General features: G+C 38.3%; 1 protein-coding gene across 1 annotated transcript in view; it reads right to left on the reverse strand.

The window, feature by feature from the left end:
- The window catches only part of trim44 (TRIM family member 44), a 50,191-nt gene that overhangs the window by 14,387 nt on the left and 8,743 nt on the right, over positions 1-27,061 (reverse strand). Inside the window, exons 4-5 of the mRNA XM_088297479.1 lie at positions 22,157-22,444; positions 15,234-15,256 (exon numbers count right to left, since the gene is read on the reverse strand). Of these exons, the coding sequence (XP_088153605.1) occupies positions 15,234-15,256; positions 22,157-22,444 (311 nt within the window). The remainder of the gene's footprint in view (positions 1-15,233; positions 15,257-22,156; positions 22,445-27,061) is intronic.

Raw genomic sequence — 27,061 nt, forward strand, 5'->3', positions numbered from 1 at the left:
CATAATCACACTGTAATTTTTGCAAGTAAACTATATATTTCGATGAAATGACAAGGGCTGCGAAAAGAGCACCAATCCGGAAATGGAGGAAAAGATGCAATTCTTGCGTGCTGCATTCTTGCTATGTATATTTGTGTTGTTATTAGAGCAGCAAAATAATTGCGTGTCAACAGCAGGGCATTCAATTAAGGTTTTGCAACGCTATTTTTTAAAATTTTGGAGCAATGTCTGCGAATGCATGCAGTAACTTGCAGCAGAGTCTGCTCTGCAAGCTCTGACTGCTAAACAAAAAACGAAGAATCAGGTATGATCAACATTCACTATAGGCCAGTGGCGGACCATCAAGGCCTTCTCTGTTTCATAATCAAGAAAAAAATGATCATATTCTTCACATTTATGTCATATTATATCCTAGCGTTGTATTTTTAGGTGAGAGTTTTGATCCAATCAGAATTCTGCTCGCTCGTGTTGCCAGGCAAGATTCACAATACCTTTTGCGCGAACTATAATTTGCGAGGCATTCAGTAGCAATTGTGCAGGCATTTCTTCTGTCAAAATCAATGGACTTTCAGATTTGATAGACAGTTGCGATAGCCAATCAGATCACGACTTAGTTACAGTGAGCCTTCTCACAGGCCTTACGCTGAAGGCGATGAACGCGTTTTGTGATTGGATACTCACTTGTGAGGGGGCAGCGCTATGCGGAATCAACACACCGTCAGTTGTAACTGGTGACCGTTCAAAAATCCAAAATATATTCTTGGTTTAAACCATAATGGCCGAAGGAGGGAAAAGTGTGGATTTAATTGCAGACACACCTGTAAGGTCATTTTCAAGACGGACCTTTCAAGAAGAAGCTGGGTCGTGCAACACTCAGTAGTGTGTAAGTGTTTGTCTCTATATTATTTCTCCAGCCGGGGTGTCATAAATGACGGTATTATGAGGGGGATTTATGTAGGACTAAGGTAGGACTAACTAGGACTTCAATGAAGGCTCAGGTGTGAAGTCAAGTCAGGTCAAGTCAATTTTATTTGTATAGCCCTTAATCAGAGACAGTCTCAAAGGGCTTTACATAACCACAATCGACATCCCCAATCTTAACCCCCAGGAGGGCAAGGAAAAACTCAAAACCCCATTAGGGGAAAAGTGAGAAACCTTGAGAAGGGACCACAGATGGGGGAATCCCCCTTCCAGGATGACCAGGCGGCAATGGATGCCAACTAGGGCAACATTTGACACATACAATGATGCTATACAATATTAGATGAGATAATGTGAGAGTGAAGTGAAGTGTATGGTCGGCCACTGATAGGGGCTAATATTTCCCACGATGCCAGGCAACAGTGACTTGTTAAGACCAAAAAGTCGCACACATCCTGTAGTTGGTGCAAATCGCAGTGGTTGGTACCCAGATCACTAAAAGTGATCATGCTTTTTTTCTGCTTACGAGCAGCATATGACCACTTTTATAATGGTTCAACAAGCAACAGACACCACATAACGAATATAAAAGGAAGATGCAATACACAAAAACTTGGGTATTTTGTCGATATAACAATGTGAAGGCATATTTTTATGTAACTATATTAGCAGCATGCTTCTAAAATGCACCACTTGGTGCGTGGGAATCATCTGTCACAGTGAATCCATATTTCAAGTCGGTCACCTGGTATTGTCTCTTATATGTACCATTCCTTTTTTTCTTGGTCTAAGCCTCTTTTGTTGTCCCCTCCTTTTTCCCCATTGCAAAGAAACTTTCGAATACACCTTTTCTTTTTAATCATATTTCTAGACTTGGACTTTGCAACCCAACATTCCCACTGTGAATAAATAAAATGGCAAAAGATGCTAGTCTGCTTCCTGACGCAGCATCGGGAGCCACTGAGGGCTTCAGTATTTTTGTCAAGCCCACTTTGACAATTAAACCCATAACCCCTGAGTTGGGAGAAGTCCACTCTACCACTGAGTCATGCTGCCCCAAAAAAGTCTACACACCCCTGTTCAAACGTCAGGTTTTTGTGACATTAAACAATTGAGCGCCATATATATGAATTCCACCAACCTTTCCACCATTAATTTGACTGATGAAGTACAACTCAAATAATTTTTTTTTTAACTTTTCCAGTGGGGAAAGTAAAAATAAATTGTTCAAATGAGGCATGGTGGAGGCAGAATAATTATTTGGGTCTGTTTTTTTTTTACTTCTATTTGGGACTTAGTCACGGTGGAAAGAATCAAAACCAATTCCTAATAGCAGTACGTGCTGGTAAAAATAAACAAATGAATAAATAAAAAAATAAAAACCTTCAGGCTTCTATTGTACCTCATCGAAAAAAATCCTAGAACAACTGAAGTCGCTCTGTAGTTAATCAGAAGCACTTTAAATAGTGGTAGATGTGATTCTGAGTTTGAATAAAATTGGTTACGCTGTTTATTTTTACCGACACTCTCTTTCAAATTTGCATTGCACAGGTTATACTGTATGTCACAAAGTTGGGAAAAGAAAAGAAATTTGGGCTGAAATTACTCCTCGAATAATTTGGGTACCTCAATTACAATTTGCTGGAGTACCTGCTTATTTACGCGTACACTGCCAGGAAGAAGTCAAGCTAACCACGGCAACAATTGTTTATGCTACGCATGACGGTAACGTGCCGCCAACGTGTTGAGAAGGCAACCTTTAAAATAAACCTCACCTCACCAAATAATATATGGACATCAATGCTCAGACTCTGTTTGGCACCACAAACTGTTGCTACCAACTTCAACAACATGATAACGTCCTGAAATAGCATTCAATCACTAATAAAGTGTGCAAAAAAACAACTTAATTACACTGACACTGTCTTGTACGGCACTTGTTGTTAGCGTTTAGCAGCGGCTCCAATGCTAGTAGCGCTGGCTAGTGCTAGCAAGTGTAAGACGCGCTCTATATAGGCTGCCGAGAGCCGTCGGATTACTTTTCAAAGGCAGTGGACGTAAATGACTCCTCAGACTTTGATGTTGACAGCCTGACACGGATGTGATTCCAACTGATGAGTTTTTAACAAACGACACTTATACTGTCATTTTAGCGGGCCAAATCTATGGGGAGAGATTAGTCGAAAATCTCACTAATGTTTCCAGAAAGGAAAACAGTATGCTTCTATGCACAGTGTAAATGTAAAGTATAAAATGATGAATATCTAAAAATTTAACCAGTGGGTTGTTCATTATCAAGCAGAAATGTGTTTTGTTTCATTTTTGTCTTCAATACTTATAGCCAAGATTTTTTTTTTTTTTTTCAAAATCCTAAACAGCTGATATCCAGTTGACAGTCTGGTTTTGGGAAGAAAGAACTTTTATTGGGAAGGAAATTATGCTATAGTGTATACGGTGAAATTTTTCCCCCCCCGTTTTTTCTCTCTTTCTACCCTTTTTGCTTTGATCAATTTCAATCTTTTCATACTTTTTTTCTTGCTTGGTAGAGTTCCTTTTGTATCATGTTGGCAGGCAAGTTATGGTGATTTTCATCAAAATATGATTATTGCAATCTAGCTGTTGGAGAATCCACCCGCGAACACTCTAACTATGAAGGCAATATGTTAGCAATGTCATCCAGTCACAGCGATGAAAGGCACCGGGTCTCTGAATACAAATCCCATATTGTCTTTAAGTTACACAATAATTGTGATTAAAGATGTGATTCCGATTTTAATGGCTGACAACCAACATCATATAACCAAATGCCATCGTACTAATTTGCAAAATTAAGAGAGCTGCTGTTGAGTCTGCTAGATGTCAGCATTAAAGTGTAGCTGATTGACAATTACTACTCCTGGATCAGGGCCAGTGGAGAAATAATATGAATTTACTGTTCATCTCCCCGCAGGAGAAACACTAAACGAATCAGAATAACTACTTCTGTTTTAAGAACAAAACTCATTTCATTTGTGTTGTGAACTGAGAATCCTTGATTAGACCCACCAGCAATGGGTGAGAATCTGCGCTCAAGAGATAATATGTGTCTGATGTCAGGCGGAAACCTCCTATATCACCATTTGGTAAATTGAATCACAAATCTATACGATTGGTCAGTACACACATGAGGGAGTAATTTCTACAAATTATTAACCAATGTTAGGAGTCGAAAATGGCTAGAAACACACGCCATTCTTTGGGTCTCCAGAAAAGTGAGGATTTGGGAGAATTTTGCCTGACGTCAGCGGTATATCAAATTGATCGTTTTACCCCTTTCACATGCTTTTAACATGCTGTTAAACATATTGAAAGCATACTTTAGAAATAGATCATGAGTAAATTCATGAAAAAAAAATATGCAAGAAGCTTAAACAGCATCCAGGACACCTCATCACTTCAGCATGAGTTCCATAAATTTAGCGCAGGTTTTCTCATTTTGACACCTTTTTTAATACATACAGTGGTTGTTTGAACTTTTGGGGTTATTTGTAATTCAAAGAACACACTGAAATGATCTTAGATAACCAAGTTCTTTGAGTCAACAGATGAAATGTCAACATCTTTAGATAAGCTGTCAGCCATGTTTCAAGCTATAATTTAGCTATACGGTATTTTTTTTATTCTTCTCATTACTTTAAGCAGCTTTCTGACACTTGTAATCACATCTCAGACAGAACTGCCGTTAAGATTCTTCATGGGTGAAAAGGAGGCTTGGCAGCCATTGGTAGATGGCTGTGGGGTGCATTTTGGGATGGGCGGGGTTGAAGGATAGGGAGGGTTAAAGCGTGAGAAAATGGGAGGATATGGTGTAAAAATGGATCCCAATATTGACAAGGTTCTTCATCTTGTTAGTGAAATCCAGGAGAGAGTAATCCGTAAAACAGGGCAGCGTTTTGTGCAGGTAGCAGCTTGCTGCATTTTTTGTTGGAATGTTTTCCTTCCATCCCTTACACGAGTGCTTGCTTCTACCGTACGGAGAGGGTCTTGTAGAAGTGGAGCTAATTTTATTTTTTTTGGGATGTCTGTGAGTAGTTCTGAGTAGTTTAGTGTTTGCCCCTGCTTTTATTTATTTGATTTTTTTTTGCAACAAGAGTGCACCGCTGTTGTCTTCTTGGTGTTGACAAGACATTCAGTGCAGGCCAATAAAATTCCTCATTAATTTCTTTGCCGCTCAGGACTGGCTGTTGTTTGCTGTCTCATATTGTTCCGCTTTGCTCCCTGCAAATTCCAAGGAAGTCTGCTGGATCATTTCCTGCCATTTCCACAAGCTAGACTTGTGGCGCTAACTAATTTGTCCTGTTCACTGTTTTGAGACATTAGTTAAGTGGGTTCATTGCTTGAGTGCCCATTTCCAGCCACATACACTTCAAGGAGGTTTACTTTCGTCTCCATTGCTGCCCTCTTTCTGAAAAATGTGTGATTGGAAAAGGGAACTGTCTCTCTTTTAGTCTTGCTGCTAATAGCCATCTTGTGCTAATTAGCAGGTCGTGCTCATGTTATCGTGAGGAGGTAATGAAAAATGTCGACAAATGACAACAGCCAACTATCAAAAAAGTACAGTTCCACCGATAAGAGGATTCTTGAGAGGATGAAAGAGTTATTTCTTCTGGCTTCTTAAAAAAAAAAAAATGCAAGCAAGGGCAAGAGCAATGCAGGAAAGCTTCTACACTGTATGAAGATTAGGAGGCAGATTCCAGTCAGTTAGTGTACTATAAAAATGAATAAAAAAAAATTAATTTAAAAATATGTGGCGTGAAACATCAGCCATAACAAGTAACATAGCAATGCTGTTATGCACTTTTAAAAAAAATGTCTTGATGCTGTTTAATCGGTATTTTAATTTTATATGATAATGAAAAAAAACTGTGTGCCAAATAAATTACCGAATTACTTTTTGGGTACAGTCAGTCCCAAAGACAAGAACGTGAAGAGCACAATCTGTATATAAGCACTCCTGCTTTTTTTTTTTTTATTTTAAATTGCTGATAGACGAAATGCAGGAAACACTCTCTTGAATAATTTCTTAAATACTCACAAGAGGATTAATTTTCACAATGGGATGGGGCAGTTAAACCCTTTTCACACTGCAGTCACTCAGTCTGAAAGAATCGCTCGGCAGTATCAAATGACTGATTGCCAACATGCCCCAAGGACGTAAAAACTGACATTTTGCCCCTGGTTATCCTGCACCTCAACAAGATGTATCTTTCTTTATTGCAAAAGAAATCCCTGACTTTCCTCATTTTAAGGAGGAGGAGGAGGAGATGAGCTGAAGAGAAAAACGAATAACTCAGTTGGTTTAATCATGGCGTTGGCTGTGAATAAGTCCAGATTGACAGCTTCAATTTAAGGGATTTCACAAAAAAGAAAACGAATGAATTACTAGTCGAGTCAATGACTTCTTCTAGATGGTACTGACACGAGTGGCCGCCTTGGTGTTGCGCTCTCAAGTATGTTCTTAGTTTTTGTCATTTTCATTCGTTTCGGGCAACTCTACGCCATCTTTTTCACCAAACTACACAAACCCAACAAAGTTTTTTTCTGAGATAATTGCTGGCGGAGCGACAGCACTCTATGAAGCATGGAAGAGGGGGGAGGAGGCGAGCCGGCGTGTGAGTCAGACTCAGACAATGGGGATTTCGAACACCGCTCCCGTTGATCCATCTTGCTAACCTACGTTCTCTGCCAAACAAGACAGATGAACTTCTTCTCCTCACAAGGACCAAACAAATCTTTGCATGCTCTGCTGCACTGTGCTTCACTATAACATGACTCAACGATCACATCCCGGACTCCACGCTACACTTACACCTGCCCATTTATAAGCAAATAATTGTCCTAAATTTTAACTGGACCATGGTATAGTGTTATATTTAGACATATGAATTCAATTGAATATTTTAATTTGATTTTGTCATTGAATTATTCATTCTTATAAGGCTTTAAGTAATAGCCGCAAAATATTTCTGAAAATGTAAGGCTCAATGCAAAAATGCACAATCGTGACCTTGACTACAGGAATGAGGACAAACACAAATAAACTTGTGTATCACAACAGCAAGGAGGAAAGGCAAGGAAGGATAGGCAGGGGGAGATGTATTTTGCACACATGGATTAACAATCCATTATTCATTGGCGCCACAGACTTGAGTGCATCAACCCAAACACAGCCGTAACCCGATTCTGCCACACTGTAGCCTTGAATGCATTGCAGACACTTAAGCCCTTATCTTTGCTCTCTCTATCCGTCCAGGGAGCAGGTCAATATGAGAAATACTCTTAAACCTATACACAGTCAACCAATTGGGACCAAGCATAAACCTATACTGTACTACTAGATACTCGAAAAGAAATATGAAGCAGCAACACAGCACATCACAGGTAGTGGTACAAATGATTGTGGGCCTCAAACAACAAGGACAGTTACTCCATATTCTACCAAATTATTATCCATCTATCCATTTTCTTCTGCTTTTCAGGGGTAGGGTCATAGGACAGCAGCTTAGGCAGGGAAGCCCAGATTTCCCTCTTCCAAGTCACTTTGTCCATCTTTTCTAGGGGATCCTGAGACATTCCCAGGCCAGATGGGAGACATGGCTCAAAATTGCCTCGGGTAACCTGCATCAAATGGTCTGACTTTGAAGCAGAAAATCAGGCGTACAGTAAAGTGAGAACCGGAGTTTCTCCAACCCGGCATGATCTCAGCTGTCAATCATGGGAAGAAGTTTGAGGAAGAAATCCTTGCACGCACGCACAAGCCCACCGGCTCCCGGACAGTGATGCCAGCGAGGGAGCTAGCAATCAGCAGAAATGTCCGTATGTGAATCAATTAATCCCACAATTGTCGACGCGGCCAGTGATGCATATAATTGGTAACAGACAGCATAATAACAACATCGCTTGTAAATCCATTGTTGGCATTGGCATTGTTAATACATGCCAGTGGCGGCATGGCAGCGAGAGTTAGCCATTTAGCACCATTGCTGCCAACCAAGAATGGAAAATAACAAATATTGTGTTGGTTTCTGCAACAAATGGTGATCAAGTGAGAGTGTCAGTGGTGAATCTGATTATTGTGTATAAGTTGCGAAAAAAAAAAAAAGTTTAAACAAGCTGTATGACATTTGCTCTAAAATTTGTTACTATAATCTTCTGAATGTGCAAAAAAATAATAAAATTGTATTGTATTGTATTTTACTAATTGAGGGACTTTTTCAGATTCTCTAAGGTTGCATTCTTTGAAGGCAACTCTGTTGAAAACGGTGTTGCATATACAGCATCATACCTCCCCATGCAGAGTGTCTTAAGACACTCAGGACGGTACTCTTCAAGCACCTTAAGGATGATTTAGACAATGCTTGAATGATTTTCTATGGCGGATGAAAGCACTGATGACAGTTGCCGTTTTAATTCCAAAAGAAAAAATACAGACTCACATAAGCCGTATGTGTACCGTCATACTTGTTCAGTTGTGATTCTATATTTGAGGCAGTGAGTAACCCCCCCACCAGACAGAGATATTTTGTATTTAACACAAAGCAGTGCTTCAATTGTTTCATTTGTGCGTGGAAACAGCTTGTGTCTCACAATTCAAACATTTCTGTGTTTGAACTAATTTATTTGAGCACGTAATGTCATTATTTGCAGCTTTTACTTTTCAAGAGGAAATGCAGGTCCTTGCCTTCGCTTTATTTTAAGTTCTATGTATGTTATGTCCTCCAAACATGAGCCCCTGCCTTGCTAAGCTCATCCGTTTGACCATGTGAAGGGCAGACTACTCAGAAAGACATCTTGATGAGATGTCCTCCAGTGACTCCACGAGCATGCCCTCTCAGGGCTGTCCCCTTGGTGACCGTGTGCATTGACGCTATGAAAAAGGGAAGCCAAAAAAACGGTTCAACAAGGTGGATGGTTTAGCCTTGGAATCTGCTTTCAATGACAATTTGAAATTATTTTACATTAATTTAAAACCATCACAATACAACTGATACAAAACAAATGAATGAATAGGAATTTAGTTAAATATTCACATATAGCGGTAAAGAAATTCCAATTAATTATTAGTTTCAAACTTGGTAACACAGTACAGTCGACCTAGAAGGATTAGGGACTGTTTTTTTTTTCCTGATGATCTGACTGATCAACTGATCTTAGGCAGCTTTGATGGAATATTGAGTTTAGTGGTGTTCTTCATTGAAGCACCAATAGTTTTACTTAAAAAATACGTAAAATTCATGAAAATAAAACCAAGCGACTTTTTATATGACGTCAAACAAGAACTAAGAACGTTTGGTAATTCAATGCAGACAATTACGATTTGCTTCTCTTCTTTGTGTGATATGGTAAATGACTGTAGTTCGCTGAGTACAGACATACAAATGTCAATGGTATCCTACATAGATGAAATAATTCATGTGGCCTTCTGATTTCAATCATCAGGTTTTATTAGATAGTTCCAATAATAACGACCACGAGAGCAGTCATTTTGACGGCTTTCAAACTTTGATGTTTTATTACTGTGCTTATATAAATATAAGATGCTCCTGGCCTCTTGACTTTTCCTCATTTTTAAAATATTTCATTCCCCAGGTTCAATGTTATGGTATTAAACTGTATAAAAAATAGTTAAGAGTAATTATTACTTTAACTAAGCTGTGTCTGTCAATTGGACAGCTCTACTTCATCTTATGCACATTGTGCAGAGACGTTGCCGCCGGGTTTCCGTTGCAACCAGCGACTGCATTGAGAAACGCTGCTGGACACCGTGATCTATAAAAAAGAAAAAGCTGATAGAGTCAGCATTGTATCTGCTTCAAAATATTGACGACTGAGGATGAATTGCTCGTCTGAGAAGTGGTGAGTTCCCTTGCCTCAGCCATGTGAACGTCACGACATTGTGGCCAGAACATGGCAGACAGTCGAAGTATATAAAATAATGAGCTTATGTGACAGAATTCCCCCATGGAAAAAAAAGAGTTCTGGGGTACGCCCAGGACGCAGTAGTTTTGTGGGCCATACTTTAGATTTAATGTTCTTTTTCTAAGTGAAGGGCAGTAATGTCGTTTGTAACATGCATCTCCTTTCATTCGGCACCAAACGAATAGATTTTATAACAGGTGACCCGCACGCAGCATGAGCGCCGCACGGGACAAAAGGTACTCCAACCGTTTCTCATTCATTTATGTGACATACTTAATTTGCAATATTTAAGAAGATACTCTCAAAAGAATTTTAAAAAACAAAATACCTCTATTAGACACTCGAGCATCACGTTAATCATCATTGCCAGAGCGCAATTCGTCAAAGTGACGGCTCTCGTAGTTTCAAAATCCTGGCAGTCCTACTTTTAAAGAAGTAAATACATTTAAGTAGGGAATTGCAAAATTTAGGAAAACTCCACCAGCAAACCTTTGTTTGTAAAATATTGTGGATAAAATTTCATTTAAAGTCGGCAACTAAGTGAATTACCGTATTTTCCGGGCTATAAGCTGCTACTTTTTTCCTACATTTTGAACCATCCGCCTAATACAACGTTGGCTTTTCTGTGGATTTTTCTTTCACTGGTAGGGGTGATCTATATTTCAGAAAATACGCTAAATAAATATAATTTTTTTTTTCTCATGGGTCTGTTCTGTTTTAATTAGCAAAGTTGCTGCCGTGTTAAAAGGCACTGTTTTAAGAATCTGTTTATGTACCTTTATGTGCATTCACAGAACAAAATATTTCTGTCCATGCAGTAAACAACTAATTTTCTTTCAACATAGAAACCTGCGGCTTATAGCCTGGTGCGGTTTGTATATCTTTTTTGTTGTTTGTTTTTCCCACAAAAAAGGAGTTGCTACGGCTTATATACTGCCTCATAGTCCTGAAGATATAGACTGTTGCGCACTGTAGCCCGGAAATTGTTCGACTCCTTTTGGTGTGTATTGGATATAAAGTCATACTCTACATAGTGTGTATTGATTCTCTTTTATGTAGCAAACTTTAAAGTAGCATAAAATACAATAAAATCATTTTCAGGACCACTGAGCTTCCTAATGTTCATACAAACGTATTTGATGTGCATCAATATAGAGCCTATGTAAAAAAAACAAGGGAGGGTCAGGAAGTGCAAGGGAGATGTGGGGGTTAAAGCAGAGGGATGAAATTTAAATTTAAATTAAAGTGCATCTCATTAAGGCAACAATCTGGTGGATGAGCTGAGAGCAGAAAAGCGAGATTTAAATTCAGAAGACTTTGGCAGGCAATGTATTGATGTGGAACTGGTGTAAAGATGTGTGGGTGTATAAGGATTATAGTCTGAGGGGAATGCTTTGTCTATAGGAGTGATATCGGGCTCAGAGAGAAGAATTGTGTTTCTGCTGTCTAATCAATTTTCACTCATTTCTTTTGTTTACAAAATCCATGTTGGAATTATGTCTCTTTTCACTGTTATTCTCTTAACCCGATTAGATACTCTTAATGATACTGTAAAACCTAGAGACCATGAAAATAAATTAGCTGATTTTGAATTTATTACTAATTAATTGTGTCTTGAAGCATTTAGGAAAAAATTGAGGGCATTACTCGGCTTCAACCAGCAGAGGTGCTGTTGATTATTTACATTCATACATACAGAGCTCTACAGTATGGCAACATTTCCAACGTGTAATACTCGGCTCACTACATCACTAGCATCTAAAAAGGAGATCAGAATATTCAGAGAGATTTTCTCTGATAACTTAAAATATAATTTATTCATTCATTTTGCAATAATTTGATCAAGGACATTTAGTCAAATGCTCACTCCCAGTCAAGCCATGAAATGCAAATAACTCAAGAGAGATAGCATTCCCCTTGTGAGATTTCTCTGCAAAGTTCATTTCCACTAGTTACCAAAGATTCAGCTCAATTGCAATTTGGTGCAATATTGGGTGCTTGAGAGTAATTATATCAGCGAGTGTGTAAGATGTAGCAGTTAACCTTGATCAAGGGCAGCTGGATCTCGCCCTTCGGTCCAACTTTGCTGCCATCTGCTCCAAACTGTGAGCTCATCCTACTGGCTGAACAAGCATGCATCATTAATAACTTGGGCTCACAAGATATGCAAGTCGTGTGCCATCTTAACGTATCTTGTCAGTGCAAGTTAGTGACACACCTGAGCCTTTCGTATCTCACACGTGCAACTAAGCCAGTTGCACATGCACCAAAAAAGAATCTCGTCCGAGCGAGTTATGTCACATTTGCACTTTAAGTGCGAGATGTGTAGTGCACAGGTGCGTTTAACAAACAGCCATCCCTCCTCCTTATCCACTATCTTTTACATTTATGTGAGTTCCAGTACAAACCAGGACTAATGAACATGTATATTCACGATCAGAAACTAATCTTGTTGGGGGACAGGGGTGCTGACGCGTATTCCTGATCAGGGAGAATATGCTCCGCTACAAAAAGGAAAGATCTGCTGATTGCCTGTATGGTCTCGTTTTTTGTTCTATGGGGGGGAAGGTGCACTTTGAGGAGAGAGCACAGGCAGACAACCAGAAGGTGCAAAGGACCTTTCTTATTTGACACGCAGCGCCGGATCAATAAGCGCAAGTCTGGGAATGGAAAAGGTTTGGGAGAGTCTGACATAGACCAAGATAAAAAAAGAAAAAAAGTGTCCTTTCCTTACGAACAAAAATAAACCCAACATAAGCTTAAAAATGTTGCCACAGATCAATTGTGCAGAAGGCAAAACAAGACATACATGAACTGGAGTTGGGTTGCAGGAGTAGTTTCTCTATTTTCACACCTCTGCATAGCCCAGGAGTGCCATTACGTCTTCCACACCGAGACAGTAAAACTGTCATTTCTAGCGATTCAATCACCCTCAAAGAGATGAAAGACACTAATTGCCTTGCCGGGTAACCAACTCGTAGAGCAGGAGTGGGCACACCTAATTCAAATAATCACATAATCAGCAATGTCTGCAGAAGCTGGATAACCATTCTGATCATTTGAATCAAATGTGTTACGGCAGGTAGACTTAAAACATCCAGGAGACCAGTCCTACCAGCCCTGACAAAAAAACTAAACTTGTAGAAAAGGCCACAATGTGATTTCTTCTCCAAGCAAAATATGTTCATCTTTATTATGCAAGTGCCTTTACCAGTGACTAATTTGTAAGCATTTGTATCATGTTCTTGCCTGAGAAGTTTAGATGACGTAACGTATGCATGCGCAGTGGCACGTGTGGCTCGAGGGGCGGAGTTTGCGAGGCAGTCGGACGTCTCAGTTGGTTTGCATCAATGCCTAGTTAAGTATTGTCATTCTAATTCACATGCAGGAAAACACATTTTTAGGATTAGCCATAGTCTGTTTTCAACGAAATGTAGTGTTCCAAGGATTTTATGTGGTGTTAGCATCAGTCTGCTAAGTAATACAACAGAAGTGGTGTGAATTGTTTTCAAATTAGAGCGCCAAGTGTCACATTAGCTGCGGAAATGTTGCTGGCATAACAGTGTTTGATAAATCTGCCTCTTAGCGTGAAATGTCTTGCTCATTGGTTTCTTTTTGTCCTTTTTCGAAAGCACTCACACACACGCACGCACGCATGTATATGCATTTATGCAACCACAACATTGTACAAATGTGTCTAAAGATAGAAGTGTGAAGAAAAAAAAGCGCAAGTAAAGGAGAAAAAGCCAAACATCTGTCCAAGTGCTTGTATTATAAACTCGACTCTAAGTCGGCCTCAAGTGGTGTTTGGCTAACACACTCGGACACGAATATCCCATAATCTCATAGAGCTGCAACGCAACAGCCGCCTTATCGCACTTTCGGGTGATCAATCGCACGTTAGGTCATTCAGTAGCAGCTAGCTGACAATAGCCTAGAGAAAAGCCCGTGCTGAAAACAGTGCCTTTTAAATCCGGTGGGAAACTGAGTACATTTCTACATATCCATGTTCAAAAAAGTTTGACTTTGTTTATGAAATGTTTATCCTCTTCAGCCTGTCGCCTAAAGTGTGCTTTGAGTTTTGGGACCCTATGCGAGTTTGACACCCATTCTGTACGAAGAGATTTAGTTGACGAACTTATTTTTAATACAGCATATTTATGAAAAAAGAAAAAAACTGTGCCTAAATTGACAAATATTGTTTAATTTTTTAAAGAGATGGACCATTTTTTTCCCAAAAGGAAAATAACAAAGCTAAGCTATTCAAATGTTGGCATACCATATTAACCCATTACATAATTGGAAAAATCTGCCTTGGTTGGCATGGCAACAAGGACTATGAAACCGATTTCCATGAATTCACTGACAACACTTTCTCAGCAACTACTTTGAACTATGACTTGCGAACATCACATGACCAAACTCAGAAAACAGGTGAGCTGTGCTCGCTCGTTACCTGAGCAACTGTGTCATTTTTTTATGTGTACGTTTTTATGTTCAACTCCGAGCTACAAATAGATATTAACTAGTTCTGTCTATATTAAAGCATTAACTCAGGTGATTAATCCAAGATGTTTTAACTCGGTTAAATATTTTAACTCAATTAACTCAGTTTGATTTACTTCAAATATAATTTGCATACTTTGCAAATATGGCGCCATATTAGCTGCACATCTCCAGCAAGTCTCAGAACAAAACAATGTGTTCAGGTTGGGCCTTGCAAACCAACACTGCTGGAGTGTGGCGCTCGTGGGCAGTTTTGAGAAATGTTTCGAAGAAAAATGCCTGTAAAGATGTCTCCATTTAGATCGTATTCAAGAATCAAAGAAAGCTATTAGAACAGCCTTTGAATTAAATATACTTCATGTTTGGTGATTTTGCATCAATTCCAAGATATTATTCAAGTAAATATCTGTTACAAGCTTCTCAAAAAATAGTAGTTGAAAAATGTGATTAATCACGATTAATCATGGAATTTTTTGTGACTAATTAGTTAAAAAAATTTTGTGTGAAATACGTGTCAGTACTCAACCATAAAAGCAAAATTCGGCCAAATTTGATGTTGTACGCTCCACAGCTACAATCGAGAGAACCCCTTCTTCCATTAGTCAACAATTTTCAGACAAAAATAAAAAAACTCAACTTAAATAGTGCAAATTATTCACAAGAAAAGCAGTGTACTTTTACATTAGAGGCATTTGAAGTACTTCTTTTTTAAATAAATAAATAAATAATTTGAGAAAGATGGCACTCCTTGTCATATTACTACTGAAGAGTTTTTCAAGTGCCTATAGTTTTACACTTAAGTATCATGCCGTAAAGAAGGTGAACATGGATCAAAGTGGAATCCTTACCTTGGTCTGGCCTCAAAGTCATGCTGCAAACACAGAGAAAGACAAAAATAGAGTAAGAATAAAAAAAATACTAAAAGTCATTGTGCAGGTGCAGTGGGTAATAAAGTACAAGGTAAACAACATAATTCAAATTAACTAGGGCCACAGCTGGTGGATCGGACCCATTAATTCTCACTCTCATTTTGCGATCAGAGGGATTGCTCTACTCTTTTTTATATATATTTATTTTTAGGAGCCTTTTTGGCAATTTTCCCATTTTAGCCTATTTCTGTAAATTTAAAAACAACAATAGACTGTAGAAAATATTTGCAATGCAGCACCAAAAATGATTAATCAATAACCTAATTTAAGTCAATTTAGTATTTTTCTTTTTTTTGTGTCAGCGGGACTGAATGGCACAGGATTGTACTACAACTAAATTTGCCGCCGAAATAGGCAAATAATGGACACAAGACATGCAATTAATTCAAACACGTGTACAAAATTGATACTCTCTAGTTATTTTTCAACTCATTTTGCTCACAGCAGCTGCCTTGCATCACTCATCTCTTGGAGTGCTTTGGTTTAGGCTGTAGTAATCAACTATAAATGTAGATTTAAAAATATATACTCTCATGGAAAACAATGGAAATTGGAAGAATGTGTTAGACAGTTTAGGATTTGGGGTGGTTCACAGCCTTGTATCTCACTTGAAGGATGCACACCTGGACTGAGCTGCAGCGCAATCACATCTCCACATTCAGAACAGCATCTGAGCTAAAGATGTGTAAACTATTTTCTTCGGAAGGTGGATTTATGTTTGTTAACTGAGGCATTATACATAATTTTTTTTAATTTTATTCTTTTTTGCATATCAAGAAAAGTGTTGTATTAATCCAATTGTTATTTGTAGTAGTAGGTACCAGTGGGGGGATGTGGTTGTCGCAACCCCCAAACCTTTTTTATTTTTTTAATATTTTTTTTCCATGTCATGGGTTGCTAAAAAATGCAAAATTTAGACATCCCTGGAATATATTTAGACAACTGATGCTCATCTATAAATAAGATGAGGTAACTAAATGGTGAAGTTCTGCATTGACATTACACTGTGTTGATGTACTTTTCTTGCTTTTGTATGGGAGCCAACATGTTTTTTAAGTAAGTTTATAAAGAGCTTTCTACATTTCATTTTAATTTAATTGGGACTTTAAATCCCTGAAGTAAAAGTGATATCCTGAGCAAGGCCCAAAAATAATGGCACAATGATTTAAAGAGTACAAGATTGCTTCTTTCATTGGCACTCGTATCTCGCACAGCACTGATTGGACTGCCGAGCTGGACCTTGACTGCGGCCAGAAGGGTTTTAGTGACGTTTTTTTTGCAGCCACAGAGTAGTTGGAAGCGCAACGCTTAAAAGAACTGATAAGTGTCGTGCAGCAACTTGCCGTCTGTCTTGTCAAGATGAAAATTTAATGTGTTTTAAATCTTGTCAAATGGTTTGATGGGGAGTGCGGTGGGGTTTGTGTAAAAGTCCCCAAGTCATATGTAAACATCCCAAAAAGATTTCATTTATGAGCTGTACAACATATTTGACATTGCTGTATTTTGAGTTGCATAACATACGCAACACTTTTTTGATGTAAGAGAGTGAGAAATTTAATGTGGGTGTAACTGTGGACAGTATTTATTCAGCTTGATTTTATAGTTGCCATTAGTTCTTAATTGGGATCAACTTATTTTCTCAAGCAGCTAATAGGATGTGTGCTGAAAAATAAAGCACTATTTCTACTCTTTAATTCCTACAGATAAACATACAGTTGTTTGTTTGGGGCTAAGGGCAAAATTTTCAGTGGAATCCTAAATGATTCTAATTGTCAGATTTAAAAATAAAAGGGGCTCTGCTATCTTCAGGCTGCCGTATGCTTTTGTTGTGGGTCAAACAAAACTTTCTTCCATAGAACAGTGATGCGAATCAAAAGCTAAGCATCCCCCACTGGCCACAAGGTGAATCAATTCAGAGGATTTATTGAATTGAAATTGAATTGTGGGAGGAAATATTAAGTATTGATGAATCCACATTTTCCCCAAATGCTAATTCACATGCTCATTTTTGTTTCCAAAACGACATCCCCAAGTACTACCGCAGAACTTTTCAGTGGATTCATGTAAAATGTAGTGGTGGGTAAGGTTGCCTGTCATTCATCATGTCAAGGCCCAGTCCGTCAGTCATCAGTGCGTCACTCCGCTGTCGTTATTTTATTCATGCTTCATCTTTGCTAAATTGCAGTTAGTCACGGCTAAATGAAGACCGTCAGTAAAAATCAGTTTTGCTGTTTCTATTGTTTAAATAGTTTGGGTTTTTTTTAATTGGCAATTAAGATTTGAGATTACTTGTATCCATAAACTCGGACTCATGTGTTTACATTTTAAGACTTGATGATTGATTTAAGACAATTAAATTAAGGCCTTATTTTTAGATTCATGTATTCCGTGTGTTTTAAGATTATTTTAAGGATCTGCGGGATCCATGTCTTATTCTACCTCAAGCAAGGACAGGATAATCAGGAATGCTGTGCATGAATCACTGATAACTCTAATGGAGACGTAAGGCTTGGTAAAGTCACTTTGGACCACATATGGTTTAGATCGGGATTCACCAAAGTGGTGCCATGGGCACCAGGTAAGCCACGGGACTGTTATAGAAGTAGCTCACCAGTGATGGGAGATTTTTGTTTTTCTAAAAATATTGCAGAAATTACCTTGTGAAAATGTGAACACATGCATGTATAAAGAGACTGCTGCCTATTAGGAATCTTTTTCTTAATTAATGTGAAAATCTTTATCATGATCAGTGTATTCTCATAATTGACTACCCAGCCATTATCTGAGCTGCTTCTCCTCACGAGGGTCGCGGGGGGCACTGTAGCGTATCCCAGCTATCTTTGGATAGTAGGCAGGGTACACCCTGCACTAGTTGCCAGCCAATTGCAGGGCACACATAAAATGCAATACAATTTTATTTTTATAGCGCATTTCACAACAGGACGAACAACAAAACATACCTAGGGGTAATTTAGAGTGTCCAGTCAACCTGCCATGGATATTTTGGGGATTTTTTGGGGGGGAAACCGGAATACCCAGAGAAAACCCACGCAGGCACTGGAAAAACATGCAAACGCCACACAGGAAGGCCGGAGCCGGAATCGAACCCACAACCTCTGCACTGTGAGGCCATCGTGCTAACCAGTTGATCACCGTGTCGCCTAAATGAATATAATGCATTATATGACAATATATTTGAATATTATTAAAGTAATTCCTGAAAATTTCTTATTTTACAAGTGTGTATCAAACTAAAAAGCCTGGAAAGTAACTCTCACTTTCAAAAAGGTTCGTGACCCATTGTGTAGATTAAACGCTGCATGCACTCCATTTACCTTTATGAAATTAGATTTGACATTTTTACATTTTTTGAACTATGATGTTTTTTGGCAAATGTAAAATTAGTAACCCCATTGGAGTTAACTTTACGTCTTAAATGGGAACAACGCAAATGCAGCTTTTGGTTGCAAGTTTGAGCTCTAATAACCACCAGCAATCAATTAATGAACTCAGCCCAAGAAGGCAGAAATTCAACCACTACTGATGTCTACATAACCCACCGCATCGTCAAAAGTACGGTACATTAAAGATACCCTGGCTGACGGTAACCTATGACAAATACAGCAATATACTGTTTTAATTTGTTGCCACTGGGCAGTAAATGCTTGCTATTCCGTTTTTAAAGTAGAGCTGTGGGAGCGTATTAACTGTTACTGAGTTTTAAACGGATGGAAGAAAGCGGATATACGTCGGGCCACTGGAACAATGAAGCTCAGTGCACAAGTTCAAACAGAAGTCGTCTGTCCTGACAAACTACTGACCTGCATGGAAATAAATAAACCAGATACAATATCGGTAATAGCATGTGTTAATGTGGTTAATTTCGATTCAATAGATCCATACTAAATGTTTGTGTGGAGTGCTTATTCTTAGCAGCCAATGGCATGTGTGGTAATTGCTTATTGACAGGCTTTTCTTTATAGACCTAATCTCTGGTTGGACACGTGTTATTTAATTACAACAAAGCCATTGGCAATCTTTGGTTCATGCTAAGTATTATCAAAGAGATGTCAATTTAACCTCAGGGGCAAAAATGTGTTCTTTTTAATTTTGCAGACAGGATTATTGCCCAGTTTTAGCCAAGGTTAGCCTTGGAATAGAATGAATACAGATAATTTGTCAGGGGAAAAGAGTAAAAGTCAAAGGATTACTTTAAATACTCCTTGCAGAAATCTCTTTGGACCCAGAGGACCATTTGCACAAAGATCACATCTGGACTGCATCAGAGATGGGTCTATAAAACGATTAACTTAAATGTTGCAGTGTGCAACAGAGGCCCAAGTTAGAACACATGACTTCTTGAACTTGAATTACCTTGTGACTGGTTGTTAGCCATGAAAATGTGACATTGAAGTTGACCTAAGACTGCACGATTAGGGCCATAATGATAATCAAAAAGTTTGTTTTTTTTAAATCAATATTTTAAATGTGCAGTTTAGTTATCATGTTAGGGCAAACGTGCTTTTTTTATTGCAGTTACGGTACTTTTCAAAAACCAATACATAAACATTTTCAGAAACCCATCCTAGAGTTTAAAATTTTCCAAGGGCTATCTGAATAAACATGCTCTATGCCTCGGCATGTTTTAATAGCATTTACAATACTTTAATTATTTTGAGAGAGAGCCCGAGAGAGAGAGAAAGATATGGATAACATAATATGGTACGGACAGTATAAACAGTCTAAAAAAATAATTGCAACAACCGTAATAACGTATGGAAAGTCTGCATTACAGCAACTTCGCGAAGTGTTGAAGTGTGATATAGCAGCAAATTGCTCGATGCAAATTCTCAGTTGTAGGTAGACAGAGAGACAAATTACAGCTCTAAACTGTCCTTTTTGGGTAAATCGGGGGAAAACATTTTTTTATTGAACAAAATCTATTTTAATTTTAAATAAAATATAGAATACTAGTACAAGAAGAAAACTGCACCATTTTAAGTTTGCATTTTTTTTTCAATATTTAAAAAAAACAAAAACGGGGGTAGGTTCGCTCTGGGATTGCCAACCTCTGTTTTTTTGTGTAAACAAGGGGAATGAGCATTTTTGGAAGAATTTCTTGTGTTTACAAAAAAAATATGGAAATATATGCACATTTTCACTATCCATGGGCTGGCTCCAGAATCTATCCCTGCAAATAGCATTAACAGGGGTGCACTGGATAGTTTTAAATTGTAATATCACTATTCACCACTAGATGAGAGACATCTTATGTTGATCTAAATTAAAACGTGCAAAATGCCTAATCATTTGGGGATTTAGAATGACATGCAGGACACAGAACAGTACCTGAATAATATAAAAAAAAAATGAGTAAGAGCCCTTGGCACTGAAGGAAATAAATAAATTAATTAATTAATTAATTAATTGCATGCGGTTATTACTCGATTGTTCAAAGACTTTGTTGTTAAAGGTTGGATCTTTTAAACATGCACATGCATTCTGTCATGCATAGGAATTGCGAGGTCAGATGTAGCCCCCCCGGGAACACCGACAAAAAAAACTGTTACCCCTTTCAACATGTAACTTTCCCATCCCTGACTTAGCTGATTAATTTAATTTACATCAACTTACGATTAGTGTGCCGCCGCAAGCACCAGTTTGAGGAGCTGTGCTGTGCTGTCATGCTGACAACAGTCGACCCATGATGACTGGGATCCCTCCTCCCATAAGTTGTATTCAAGTGCTCAATCTGTAGCGCTAACATTTGTGGTACTGCTGTTTTTGACTTTGCTCATGAAACGAACAAAACTGAAAATAACATTTTTCATTATCTTTTTCACCTACAAGCACATGACGTACAAAAAAAAAAATCAAAAATAGATATAATCACTCGGACATTCCCTTAAAGGAGGTACCAATATCATGGATTGGCTCACGGGTGTAAGTCCAGAAACTTTACTTTCAATTAAAGAAAAAAAAAAACCGAGATGCATCTAAAAAAATGGAGTGCAACAGGATTAATGGTCAATAAATTTCTGCAACTCACGCTTATTTTAATGAACAATTAATTTATTGATTATTTTGTGAATTCATCAATGAATCAAAATTTGAAAAAAAATGCATTTCCATATTCTGTCTGCCTTCATGTCATAAAGATAGAGAAGTGTATTTGTTGCTTCTGCCATGTTTAAGCTCTCTCAAGCCCAAACTATTCAAATTAACAAAACAACAAGAAACAACAAATAATCAGCAATATTGCATCAATTTAGACTGATTCATGACTTTTTGATCATTAGACCGTCTACCGTTTTTTGCATTACAATCAATTAAATTTTTTTTTTCATGATGTCCCATACTTTCCGTCCTTTATTAATACAACCAATGCGTGAGGGATTTAATTTAATGTGTGCTGCTGCATCTCATGCTTAAATTTGCACATGCACGTCTGTGTTCTCAAGGGCGCACACACTTATCATTTCTGCCATGGGAGATATTGGTTGTATAATTGATTGCCACATTGTAAAACCTAATTAATTCAGTTGTGGACAATTGTAAATTTTAAACAAGTAATTTGTAGCGCACCAACAACATGATGTGTTAAAATGTTTTCAACAAAGGGACATACGTGGCTCTCAAATGATTATGAACTTTGTTTTTTGACCAGCTGAACATTTTCAGATATTTACTTCTAATTTGGCAGTAAAAATAAAAGAAAAGGAAAAAAATCTCATAGCAAACCACAAGCTTAATTTTTCCAAATTGTCCGATTGAGATCCTTTTCGGAGTGGGATACAGCATTAATTGGCTGGGAAGTGCAAGAAGGACGGAGGAAAGGTTACCGTTAATCTATGGCCTGGTACTGATGCTTCCTTGAGGACCTCTGCTGCCAGTACAGGACTAATTGTTGCTTTGTCCAACAAGGATAGCTGGTGTGTAATGTTGGCCACTTCTTCCTGGAGACGCTCAGTTTGGACATTGATCTCTGCAATCTTCTCTGCAGCAGATGCCGTCAGGAATGCTTCTTTGAGATCTAAAAGGTGTAGGGTCCTCTTTTCTTCCAGATATACCAATCGGCGAAGCGCATCAAACTGACTGCTCACATATGCCTCCATTTCCACCACAGACATCTGAGTGAGAATTGAAAGGACGGACAAGTAGCGTTAATTAATAAATCAACAACTACTTATAGAACATTCATTTAATTCTCATTTGACAGTCCCAGGTCGGATTATTTATAGAGTCAATGGTTGGATCTAATGTTGAACTTTAAAGGGGAAGTCAACCCCAAAGAAACCTTTGCACAAATATGGTCTATGTGCCTGTTTAAACACGGCCTTATGATTAAAATTGCATTTGTGGAATATGAGTTAAGCAGCAAAAGCCACCCTTTTTTTTTGCCATCTCAGGGGACAGCCATTTTGTCACTTCTGTCGACTGAAAATAACAGCCCAGTTGCTCAGAGCTCAGACCAATCAGGGCTCACCTGTTTTCTGAAACTTTGCCATGACTTATCTAAGGCCTGAGCAACTGGCATGTCGTATTCAGTTGAGAGTAAGTGGCAAAATGGCCACCCCTTGAGATAGCTAAAAACAGGTGGATTTTAATTCGTAATCCATATTCTAAAAACGCATTATTAATCAAAATGCCATGCTTTGACTTGTGGGCCGGCATCAAATGAATTCTTGTCAAGAAACATGCAGGCAATATTCGGGTTAAGGTCAACGTTAAGTCATTCAGAAGAACCTGTTTACAAGGCTCGAGCGTACGGTACCATCCTCCACATTTAAAATTTCCAGACTATAAGCTGCAGCAACTCCCTTTTGGCAAAAAAAAAAAAAAAAACCTATATACAAGCCGCAGAGTAGAAGCCGCAGTTTTCTATGTTGAAAAAAAATCAGTTGTTTACTGGATGTACGGAACGATTTTGGACTGTGAATGCACATAAAGGTACATAAACAGATTCTTAAAACAGTGCCTTTTAACACGGCAACTACTTTGCTAATTAAAACAGAACAGACCCGAGAGCAAAAAAAAAAAAGATTTATTTTGCCTATTTTCTGAACTATAGAGCGCCCCTACCGGTGAAAGAAAAATCCACATAAAAGCCACATCGTTGTATTAGCTCCATGATTCAAAGTCTTGGAAAAAAGTAGGGGCTTATAGTCCGGAAAATACGGTAACCGTATTGAAACGGCGACACACAGGCAAAGTAATGACACAATTATACATCATCTTTTCTGTGTTACAAACGTCCCATTAATGTGATTTTTAACGTGATATATAGTCTTTTTGCTCATTTGAGAGCTTTCTGTTAGCGTCTTACAACGTGTGGTTTGTATACAGTAAAACCTCAAGTGGAATATGATTCATTAAAAATAAAATTCTCCAGATTATTGGTATTTAGCTAAATGCAGGAACAATGCTAGAAGCCTGAATTTGGGGGTCAAGTGAGAGTTGCATACAAATCACAAAGATAAACCATAACCTATGCTATAAAATTGGTTGAGGTCACGCAACTAATGAATAATAAAATTCCCAGTCACATGAAGGATGTTAATAGCTGCACTTTTCAGTCTAGGTTAAACAACTCTAAATGGGGCTCGAGTTCCCCTCAGTGCAATTAGTTTGCGGCGATATAAACACTGTAATAGATCTCCGGCGAGCATCTCCTCACCAGCATGCAGAGGACTTCAAAGACTTCAGCAAGTAAGGGGTCAGCACATTTGATAAGATGATATAATCACATTTTGCCATAAGTCAAACAAGTGTAATGAGGCAAGGTAATCACTTCACGGGGCGAGGAAAGGGTGATAATTGTTTCTTTTTAGCTTACTAATTAATCTACATGCATCACAATCTATACAAACACAATGTTCCCACTTGTAATGTTTTACCAGAACTGCCAAAATGGAACATTGAACACCACCAGCTATAATGATCTGTTGTTTGTCAGAGAAAGCGGTAATGGTAATCATGGAATAAACACACTCTGTTGTAGGCGATTTCAACACATCCAAGACCTCTTCTAAAATTTTAAGTAGCATATATCATAGGGGCTTTGAACACAAAAAAACATTTACGGCATATTTATTAAGAAAAAAAAAATTATATGAGAAATGAGAGCGACGTCAACAAGTGAATATTATTTCCCAACCCCAAAATGTCTTTATGTTGCTGTGGCTAATTGATAGTTTGAAGCAGATTCCCTGGAGGTAAACTTGATGCATCCCATCTGTAGATGGAGACCGCAGAGGCTCTTTTCCGCGACAGCAGGCCATCTGTTTGGCTTTCAAAGCAATTTTAAATGCTCACTGCCATACTCTTTTAATCTACCTCTGGTTCCCCGCCACAGATCTCTTTAGTTATGACTCATTACGTTAAACTAAATAAACAAGAGTTCTTCCAACCAAATGTCATGATATGAAACACCTGAAAAGACCCACCACACGAGTTCTGCTTGTAATGTGCATTGGTCGCTTGGCCGGCTCTTTCCCTTTGAAAATGTACCTTACTTTCTTTTATCTATTTGATCTTGCTTCCACCTGTGAGGAATAATCATTTTCATCATCATGTCATTCTGAATGAGACCAGAGATGTATTTAACGTTACCTAGAAAGTAGAAGCATTTTGTCTTTATGCTTCAATAGCATTGATGTCCTGGATACTTCTTTGATGGTACGGTTATAAAAGCTGCGGTAGCGCTGGTGCCACTTTTTTTTAGACGTGCCCACTTCCTTTTCTTTACTCAATATGCTGCATCGTGTCTGTTATGGGAGTGCGCTTGGCTCGGCCTGGTAGAGCAGCCTAATGGAGCATCCCCAAAGACAACTGTGCTGTGATCCATTACTTTCGTGGAATCATATATTGTATTCCCCAAATTAAATGTAACTGCTTGAAAACAGTTCGGGAATTCTTTCACTCATAACTAATCACTTTTTCATTCAATCTGTAGACCTTAGGAGAAGCTGAATTATTCACTACTCTTATGCATACACCAAGGTAAAATTCAAAGTTCCCAATTCCAAAGTTTAAACTCTCTATTCTATATTATATTCTTTCACATCATGGTCAATTAATTTTGGAATTTGATTGCCTTAAAAGCAGTCATTTTGCCTCTTGGGGTGAATCCAATACGAGCGTTTTTTTATTGTGTGAAACAGATGCATGATTCCTATGCCAAGACGAAAAAAAAAAGGTTAAATTATTCATATTTATAACCATAAATGTGTATGTGGACAATGTTCAAAATGTTAAACTACTAAAAAAAAAAGCAGTTTGTAAAGTATGGGGTCAGACTTTACAACCACTCAGCCTCTCACTTTCTATGAATGTAAGTGGAAAGAAAGCAGTGAACATAAATCCACTGAACACTGCTGCGCCCATTAACAAAGCCACAACAGCAATTCTAACATAAATCTGACCAGCCTTATTCTCTTATGAGTCATGATCCGACACGTTCTTTCACTACCACAACCTCCTTGACGCCCATCGATCTATTTGCCCTTTCAGTGGTTCCCTGTGGCCTCAAACGCCTTGAAGCGAGATCCCCGCTCTTTGTTTTGTGGGAGCAGCAACGTGAGCTACTAACTTACATCTAGGCAAAGCATTTCCCTGAGAACGTGTCGCGCTTGCAAGGAAGATGCATTCATGCTTGCAAAACTTGATTTGCATTGCAGGCAAGTTGAGGTCACAAAACGAGGCCTCGGGAGAGTCTGCTTATAAGAGATGGTAAAAGTAAGGGATGAGTGATGAGAACACACACAGGCAAAAGTAGAGCATCACGCAGTCTTGGCACCAAACTATCGAATCTAACTTTCTCACAACAACAGGTTATCACTCACGATGTGCTACGATAGAGGTTATTTTTCAGTCAAACAACAGCCCAGCAGCTTGTAACTAATTAAGAGCGGAAACTATTGTCATCTGACCTTTACACCAGGATTGGCTTAAGGTGTTTTCGCGGCCAAGAGGTGTCAGGTGCTGCCCCGCCCCTTCCTCTCTGTTTGTGTGTCACTCTGTCACAAAGTCACTCGCATACAGCTCATATCCACGCACTCTTGCCTTGATCTCAACCTGTATTTTATATTCCTCCTGCAGCAGCATCCTTTCCTGTACTCCTGCTTTGCTCGCCTCACCTCGCCTCACCCCTTGCCAGCAAGTACCCCGCACTTGTGAACCTCATTGCAGAAAATCTCTCCAAACTCCCCTGGCACATTCAATAAACGTTCATCACATAAATTTGCCTTCTTCCGTGCCTGCTCTTGGGTCCTACTTGTTTCAATAATACATAATATTAGGAAATCAGGAAAGAAAAAAAAAAAATCAGTGATGCACTCCACAAACATGGCAGAAAAAACAAAAGACGCACTTTATTCTTTCATAATTTATCATTGGACCTGGGGTTTCACAATCATTATTTTTCTATTTTTGCAATCAAATATTTTTATAATAAAAGCACCAAACTATTTTAAAGTTTTTTTTCTTTTTAATTTTTGTTAGAATACACTTTGCGACTTTTTTTTCTTTTTAATTTTTGTAAGAATACACTTTGCGACTTCAACTTAAAACAAATCTTACCGTTTTTCAGATATGTCATACAGTTGAAATATAAAATCACAAGAGCATTTTTAAAGAAATTTTGCAGGACATAAAATTAACCGGAGGTGCAACAATTAATCATTTAATTGCAAATTTGTAATAAGAGATTAATCATTTGCATATTTGCTCTCCATAGTTTAATTTCA

The sequence above is a fragment of the Idiotropiscis lumnitzeri genome, chromosome 6 (assembly GCF_059441095.1).
Source record: "Idiotropiscis lumnitzeri isolate Australia: NSW breed Sydney's pygmy pipehorse chromosome 6, RoL_Ilum_1.0, whole genome shotgun sequence".
Taxonomy (NCBI): Eukaryota; Metazoa; Chordata; class Actinopteri; order Syngnathiformes; family Syngnathidae; genus Idiotropiscis; species Idiotropiscis lumnitzeri.